This window comes from Colobus angolensis, unplaced genomic scaffold (genome assembly GCF_000951035.1).
Source record: "Colobus angolensis palliatus isolate OR3802 unplaced genomic scaffold, Cang.pa_1.0 Scaffold79, whole genome shotgun sequence".
NCBI classification, from domain to species: Eukaryota; Metazoa; Chordata; class Mammalia; order Primates; family Cercopithecidae; genus Colobus; species Colobus angolensis.
Genome location: NW_012121709.1, coordinates 380,596 through 389,523, shown reverse-complemented (window position 1 = coordinate 389,523; position 8,928 = coordinate 380,596). Strand labels below are relative to the sequence as shown.

Below are 8,928 nucleotides of genomic sequence, written 5' to 3'. Positions count from 1 at the left end.
ATCTCCTGACCTCGTGATCCGCCCATCTCGGCCTCCCAAAGTGCTGGGATTACAGGCTTGAGCCACCGCGCCCGGCCGCAGATTTTAATTTAGTGTATATCATTAGTATATTAACACAATTTCATTTGCCATTTATGGAATACTGGCTTTGCATCAGAGAGCAGTATAGATGTATTTACCTCTGTTTTCTCATCTGGCCATCACTGTAACCCTTGAGGTACTTATTATCCACATCTTACAGATGAAGCAACTGATGTTCAAAGAGATTCAGGGTCACTTACTGAGCTCATAAGAGCTCATGCCTCTCTTACTATGCAATTACTAATAAAAATGTTGTACTGTATTCTTAGTCATTTCAAATTAGAATTAGGAATGACTTGACTCAGTACAAGCTTTTCAAAAAAAAAAAAGAAAGAAAAACATTTGGTGGGCTAAACCACATTCTCCTGCTGGTAACTATCTGACCTTATTTTGGTCCCTGGTCCACATGCATTTTGGATGTTTGATTTGGGGGTTCAAGCCATCTTCCCTGAAAGTCACACTGAAGCTCTTATTTTAGAAGTGAGAGGTAATCTTTCACTTAACCTCCTAATGGCTTTTTCATTAGAAAAAGCATGTTTATAATTTCAATAGAAAAAACATATATATAATTTACCTGTGAAAAAACGATTTCAGATGCTGACTTGGGACGCTGTCTCACGGCAGACGGTCTTTACCTGTATACTACTAACTCAGTTGGAAGAGGAGTAAGCAAATTGGGGTCTGGATTACATGGTACTCTCAGGTCAGTTGCATGGAACTTCCTAAATGATTGGGCTGGAACATTTTCCTCCTTACATAAATCTCTGAAGAAGACACTGGGGGTAAATTCCGACTCCCCATAGACTAGTAACTAAATAAGTCTGAACTGATTCAAATAATTTCAATCTTCTCTTATTGCCACCTTTCCCCATCTTGTTCTGTTAATGCATTTTAGCCTTGTTTTGGCCCAGAAGAGTTTGGTAGCCCTAAGATCATTGTTTCCAGCCAGAAAGTCCTCTGTGATCAGTATTTTTGTAACAATATCAGTGACTTCTCCATGTTGATAAGTGGACATTTTTCTACTTAAGTCTCTTTGAACTTGGGTTTGACATTGGATTGGCAAGTGATTTTCAGTTGGGATATAAGATCTATAAACTGTTGCCAAAAGAAACTACAGTTTGAGAGCCTTGTATACGTTTAGATCTTTTCCCCCAACTTTTTCTCCCCTCTAAGTTATTGTGGAAAGTCAATATTTGCTATAGTTTTGCAGTCCTCAAATTGATGTAATACATTCACTTTCCTTCAGATGTTCTACATACTTAATCATTTTTTAAAATTAGGTCAAAAATGTTGTTTGTGTCTGTTGTAGCTTATGTGAGGTTCCGACATAGCCGGGTGATTCAGCCTGTGCTCCGTTTCCTTCCACAGAGGTTTTGTGTACTGCCGGAATGAGGAGTTGGAACCAGGATGGGTGGCTTTTGGCAGTGGCAGTCTTCTCCACCGGCCTGTCTCTTTCGATAATAAACCTCACTCCCTTTTCCAGGTCATTGACCAGAACACCCTTCAGGTAAACAGAAAACTAAGACATTTTTAAAAAGTATATATTTTAGAGGCAATAAAGTTAGTTCCTGACATCATCAGAAGTAATAATAATACAGTTGATATATTTTCCTCCCAGAATGGCATCCTTTTGTTATAGTTTGGGCATTCTGTTTTTTATTTAATGTCTTAGACTTTTCCCATATGAACTGAGTGAATGTATTCTCTAAGTTTCTACAGTCTACAACAAACTTTTTTTTATAATTAAGAAAAAATTCTAGACAGTGAAAGATGGTATAAATACTAGCTGTTTTTTTTTTTTGAACCAGATCTATTTTGGGAAGGCATCATTTCCTTATTCAATTTGTTCTAAACAGCCTCTCTGTGGGAAAGGGAGCTTTGAAATGAGTGTAGAGTAAAATCATTGTGTGCTAGGGATTGAGAACTTGGCTTTAGTGCTCTCGTAAGCACTCTGCCATGGCACTTGCTATCTTACGCTGCAGTTACCTGCTTTTCTGTCAAACTTCACTGACCATGCACACCTTTAGGCATGGACCCTGTCCTACTCATCTGTATATCCCTAGAACATAACACACTACCTGACATTTGACTGATAATAACAACAATGATGGTAACTACCATTCCTCAGTATCTCCTATGTGCTAGGCCCTGGCCTAGGCAATTTACATACACTTCCTCTTCCTACCTGTGAGGCATTACTATGTAGGTTTATCTTACAGATAAGGCAACTGAGTCTAGGCACCTAGTAAGCATTCAGTAAATGTTTATTGTTGAGTGAAAGAATACAGCTCAGAGAGGTTAAGTAACTTGCCTAAGGCTGTACAGCCAATAGTAGCAGCACCAGAACTTGAACCTTTGCTTCTCTGCCCAGGAGTTTGAACTCTTTACACTGCAACTTTCTGCCTTTCAAACCAAGTTGGATTAAATGATTAGAGTTGGCATCTGTGGAGTGAGTGCTCAGAGAGTAGTCATATCTAGAAATTAAGTGTAATGTTACATTTCTTCTTGTCACTCAACTGCCTGTCCTAGAGAACAGGGACTGAGTCTTGTTCACCACTGTCATCTCCAGAGCACAATAGTAGGTGCTCAATAATTGTTGGATGAATAAAATGAACAAATTAACAAATAGATGCCCAATTAACCTAATTTCTTGTCACAAGTACAGTCAGATGAGAATGTCTCATACTCATTTGAAATAGAAGTTATAAGACTGGAAGTTAAACAGATGTTAAATCTCAGAACATGGTTTACATCTGAAGTAATTCCGGGTTCCTCAGTGTTGTTGCAGAAACTTTGACACTGTCCAAGAAAGCAGGGCTGTAGGTCACAAACTAGATATGTGCATTGGAATGGAGCACTTTGGGGATAACACAGGCCAATTAGTAGCTGTCAACTTTCTAGTCTTCCTGGCACTGTAGGTTCAAAGTATGGTTACATCATCTAAATGAGTTTTTACTTTTGAGCTAGACAAAACAGGTCTGGAAAAAAGTTCATGTGAAATCACTTGAGGGGTCAGAGATAGCCTTGGGAAAACTAGTGCCCCCTCCCAAAGTAATGGGGAATTGAACACTGTTCTTCTGTTCTCTGAAGGCACCTGACCTTCTCTAATTATTTTTATTTTGAGTTTCTCAGCTCTTCTATTTCTGGATTTTTTTTTTTTTAAACCTAGCCAGCAGGTTTTTGTGGTTCTAATGTTCCATCATTTTAAGTGCTTATCTTTGGCAGTAAAAATTAGTATGTAGCTACACATTTAACGTGAAATGATGCAAAGCTTATTCATTATGTTGAAACAGAAGGATGTTTAATATTAGAAACATGTGCCTTCATGTTTAATATACAGAATTGGTGTTTGTTTTTTCTTTCTGATGGACTTGATGCATTTCAGTTAGTCCTTCTGTGCTAAGTTAGGATCTGTCATGGGCCTTTATATTTTTTTCTTTGTTTCTCCTTCTCCCTCTTCTCAGCTTTTCCTCTTGGCTTTCTTTTGCTGTCTCTTTTTCCTTGTTTCCATATTCATTAAATAACTTTGAGTTAGGCTTTCCATTAGGTACTGGAGATATAGAGGTGAACAAGACACAGTTCTTGTCCTTTAAATAAAATTATCTTAAATTCATTTACTAAAGAAATTTCCGAAAGTTCTGCTTCTCTAAAACTTTGTTTTTAATAAGTGTTAGATACAACACATATGCATAACAGATTCAAGGTGTTTAGTAAATACTTTTTCCTATTAAAAAATAATTTGAATTAATCCCAAGAACCTTTTCATCTGCATGGCTGTTCATATTTATTCTATTGCCCATTGTATGAACCTTTATATTTTTGCCATGTAATTTGTGTATATTATTCTTAGAGATAAATATCCATTTTATTTTGACCAGAAAGCCTAGTGAATTCTCATCTTGGACATAATGGCATTAATGATGAGCTGATAGGATTAGTCAGAATTTATATGTGGCTCTAATGGAGATTTCCTCCCTTTCATGCCCAGGTGTGCCAGGTGGTGTCAATGCCAGCCAATCACCTCCCCATTGGCAGCACCATGAGCACTGTGCACCTGTCTTCAGATGGCACTTACTTCTATTGGATCTGGTCTCCTGCCAGCCTGAATGAGAAAACACCAAAGGGACATTCTGTCTTCATGGACATTTTTGAACTTGTGGTAAGTGTGAACTTTCTCACTTGTGTCTTTGCAGAAACGTTTCTGTTTGCTTTCTTTTTATATTGGTGTGTAAAGGGCCTAAGAACCTTGCAGCATGTATAGTGTGTTCAGTGTTTCCTTAAAATTGATTTTTCTCTTAGATGCCTTTGAAGGTTTCTTTGTTTGGAGTAACATGACGTAAGTAGAGCCAAACTTTCTGAAGGTTAATCTGGTGATTGGAGATAACATTATTTAATGTGTAGACAGCAGGATATTTAAGTAGAAATGCTCACAGGCTGTTGGAAATGTGGGACAACATTAGAGTAGCAAGAATGGGTCTACAGATAGAAATTGGAAGTCTCTGAGAGAGATAACAACATTGTGACACGTCATTTACCTTATAGATATTAGCCAAATGCTCACTGAGATCCAAGTGTGTTCTATCTAGGTGGTGGGAGGACAGAGATGGACAGGGTGGGCAGGGTTCTTGCCCAAATGTGATGTGTATTCAGGCCCCAGAGTTGGGTAGGTTGGGGTGATGGTGGTGGAGAGACATAAAGATTAACCATAAACAAGTGAGCAAATAAATGCACAAGATAATCCTAGTTAGTGAAGGAAAAGTAGTCATGTACCAGATGAAGAGGCTGGGGAGTAGGTGAGGGAAGAACATTTCAGGAAGAGGAGACCACACGTGCAAAGTGTCTGTGGCAGGAGCCAGCATGTTTTAGGAAGAAAAAGTGGGCCAGAGTGGCTGGAATGCAGAGAGAGGAGAAGGGCTTGGGGTAAGGAGCAGCTGGGAGCCACGGCACTTTAGATCCACACCATCCTGCACAGTGGCCGCTAGCCATACGTTGCTATTTAAATTTCACTTGAAATTTAATAAAATTAAAACTGGAGTGGCTTAGCTGTATTAGCCACAGTTCAAGTGCTCAGTAGCCATATGGCTAGTGGCTTCTTCGTTGAACAGCAAAGATATAGACCATTTCCATCATGAAGAATGTTCTGTTGGACAGAGCTGGTCTAGGTAGTATTTGTAGAGACTTATAAAAGAACAAATTGCCCCAAGCCAGGTCTGTGACAAAACCTTTTTTCATGAGATAATTTACAGTCTCCTTTTGGGAAGAAATTAGCATTCCTTTAAAAAAACAAAACAAAACACACCAAAGCAATTTTCTAATAAATTTTAACAGGATTAAAACATGTTCTGGGAAACCAGTCATCCAACCCAACAGCAGACTATCAGTCAGAAGTCTTGTAACCTTTAACTGTGCATGTTCTTTTCCTATTGAATCTCACAGTGTCCTCTAACCATTATCTTATAAAATGTCCCTGCCAGAGAGAATCTTTGAATTGGTCTGCTAGAGATTGAACATGTGTTCATAATTGTCAGAAAAGCTTTTTTTTTTTTTTTTTTTAAATTGTTTTTTAAACAGACTTACCAGCTGTTTAAGGAATTTTCATTTAGGTCTTGGCTGAGCACAGTGGCTCATGCCTGTAATCCCAGTGCTTGGGAGGCTGAGATGGAAGGATCTCTTGAGCCCAGGAGTTTTAAAGAGGGAGCTGGAACTTAAAGTGGCAGTGTTTGTCTGAGATGACGGTGCTCTGGTACACCTCATCCTCCCACCTCAGCCTCCCAAGTAGCTGGGACTTAGGTGTGCATGACCACACCCAGCTAATTTTTGTGTTTTTTTTTGTAGAGACAGGGTTTCACCATGTTGCTTGGGCTGGCTTCGAACTCCTGAGCTCAAGTGATCAGCATGCCTCAGCCTCCCAAAGTGCTAGGATAACAGACCTGAGCCACCACACCTGGCCTCCCTCTTTCTTTTCTGATTCCACCTAGCATATTGATTTCCTTTGTTTTAGTTTGTCTTTTAGTTATCTTTGTAATTTGCAGTTAAACCTTTATTTCTTGTTCATGAACTCTAGGCAGTATCTCTTATCCCCCTACTTTAGAAGATAAGATGGAGAGTGTAGTGTCCTTTCTCATACTTCTTTGTGGAGAAAGCCAAGTATACATTTAGGGGAATACCCAGAGGAAGAGAGATGACTCACCCTACCAACCTTAGAGCATCTTAGCAACTGGGAGATCAGATGTGGTGCAGAGCCATTGTGAGACAAGGTGGTAGACAGAGTTTAGATAAGGGCCTGCAGGCCCCCTTCCTGTTCACACATTTGCATTCAGATGCTGGCTGTCCGGGCCCAAGACTTAGTTATTTTCTGAAGAAACTGAATGACCCTGTTTGAAAAAAGACCTCTCATACTGATGTTGGGGTCATCTAAGGGAAAATACTTGCCTCTCTGGTGAATCACCCACAAGTGATGTCTTCCAGCAAGCAAGCTTCAACCCTGTCCACAGAATTCCTGATTAGTGCTGAACTGTTAAAAAAAAAAAAGAGCAGACAAAATAAAAACCCAAACAAACAAAAATCCAAACTTTGGAGAGGTATGTGTGTGGAGGGGAGGCAAATGGGTTAAAAAAAATAGTGCTAATGATTGAAGCCAGGGGTTCAGCACATAGGAAACTCATTATTCTATTCTTTCTTCTTTTGTGTATGTTGAAAATTTTCCCTAATAAAAAGTTTTAAAATTAAACAAAAAGAGCAAACTACCAAGGATTACTAGAAAAGTGAGGAAAGCTTCTAATATGAAGGTTAAAAATGAGAGAAGTTAAAAAACAGTTAACTGGCCTCCCGCTGCCCAAGATGCTGAAAGGAAAGAAGGCCAAGGGGAGGAAGGTGGCTCTGGCCCCTTCCTCCTGCTGTTGTGAAGAAGTGGGAGGCCAAGAAAGTGGTGAATTCCCTGTTTGAGAAAAGGCCTAAGAATTTTGGCATTGGACAGGACATTCAGCGCAAAAGAGGCCTCACCTACTTTGTGAAATGGCCTGCTATGTCAGGTTGCAGCAGCAGAGAGCCATCCTCTATAAGCAGCTGAAAGTGCCTCCTGCGATTAACCAGTTCACCCAGACCCTGAGCCGCCAAACAGCTACTCAGCTGCTTAAGCTGGCCCACAAGTACAGAATAGAGACAAAGCAAGAGAAGAAGCAGAGGCTGTTGGCCTGGGCTAAGAAGAGAGCTGCTGGCAAAGGGAACATCCCCACTAAGAGACCACCTGCCACCTTGGTAGAGAACAAGAAAGCTCAGCTGGTGGTGATTGCACACGACATGGATTCCTTCGAGCTGGTTGTCTTCTTGCCTGCCTTGTGTTGTAAAATGGGGGTCCCTTACTGCATTATCAAGGGGAAGGGAAGACTGGGCCATCTAGTCCACAGGAAGACCTATACCACTGTCGCCTTCACACAGGTGAACTTGGAAGACAAAGGCGCTTTGGCTAAGCTGGTGGAAGCTATCAGGACCAATGACAAGGGCAGATACAATGAGATCTGCTGTCACTGGGGAGGCAGTATCTTGGGTCCTAAGTCTGTGGCTTCCATTGCCAAGCTCGAAAAGGCAAAGGCTAAAGAACTTGCCACTAAACTGGGTTAAATGCATAATGTTGAGTTTTCTGTACATAAAATTAAAATAATACAAATTTTCCTTAAAAAAAAAAAAACAGCTAGCTGAAGAAATAGAGTAAAACTTCACATAAGCACTATCTGCTCTGTGAGATATGTGAAGATATTGCATTCATATTATAAAACAGGACAGGATGCCTCAAAAAGGAATTAGCAGGGAATGAGAAAATTAAAACTATGATTATCCAAATTTGAAAATTAGTAAAAGAGTTAAGAAATATTTCAGAAAGGACAAGTAGATAAAGAACAGTAAATATGAAAGAAAAGATAAAAGATGTGTGGAGCCATCCATCTAAAGTCTTGCTAATAGGAGTTCCAAAAAGAACAGAAAATAAAGAGGATGACATGATTAAGAAATAATACAGGCAGGGGTCTGGGTGCGGTGGCTCACACCTGTAATCCCAACACTTTGGGAGGCTGAGGTGGGCAGATCACGAGGTCAGGAGTTTGAGACCAGCCTGGCCAACATGGTGAAACCCTGACCCTACTAAAAATACAAAAATTAGCTGGGCATGGTGGTGGACACCTGTAAAGCCCAGCTACTAGGAGACTGAGGCAGGAGAATAGTTTGAACCTGGGAGGCTCCCCCAAGGCGGAGCTGAGATCGTGCCATTGCACTCCAACCTGGGCAACAGGGCGAGACTCCATCTCAAAAAAAAAGAAGTAATACAGGCTGGGTACAGTAGTTCATGCCTATAATGCTAGTAGGGGCCAAGAAGTTCAAGACCAGCCTGAGCAACATAGTGGGATGCCACCTCTACACATTTTTTTTTTAGATTATGCAGGCATGATGGCACACTACTATAGTCTTAGCTACTCAGGAGGCTGAGGCGGGAGAATTGCTTGAGCCCTGGAGGTCAAGACTGCAGTGAGCTGTGATTGCACCACTGCATTCCAGCCTCAGTGACAGAGTGAGAACCTGTCTCAGAAAGAAAAAAAGAAACAATACAGGAAAGATTTCAGACCGAAGGATGTTGGCATCTGGATTAAAAGGTATCTGACACAGTGAATGCAAAATGCCCACACCATCGTGAAATTGCAGATTACCAAGCATAAAAGAGGATTCTAAAGCTTCCAGAAATTTAAAAAATATGTATATACAAATGTTGAGCAATTCAAAAAGCACCAGGCTATCCAGTAGCATTCCTGGATGCAAAAATGGAGCAGTACTTTCAAAATTCTGAGGGAAATTGTTTTT

General features: G+C 40.3%; 1 protein-coding gene and 1 pseudogene across 2 annotated transcripts in view; both read left to right on the top strand.

Moving 5' to 3' along the window:
- Positions 1-8,928, top strand: part of HECTD4 (HECT domain containing E3 ubiquitin protein ligase 4) — a 163,858-nt gene that overhangs the window by 10,046 nt on the left and 144,884 nt on the right. For both annotated transcript variants that reach the window (XM_011928666.1, XM_011928665.1), the window contains exons 4-6: positions 676-784; positions 1,450-1,588; positions 4,070-4,240. In XM_011928666.1, the coding sequence (XP_011784056.1) occupies positions 676-784; positions 1,450-1,588; positions 4,070-4,240 (419 nt within the window). The remainder of the gene's footprint in view (positions 1-675; positions 785-1,449; positions 1,589-4,069; positions 4,241-8,928) is intronic.
- LOC105502268 lies at positions 6,904-7,701 on the top strand (annotated as a pseudogene).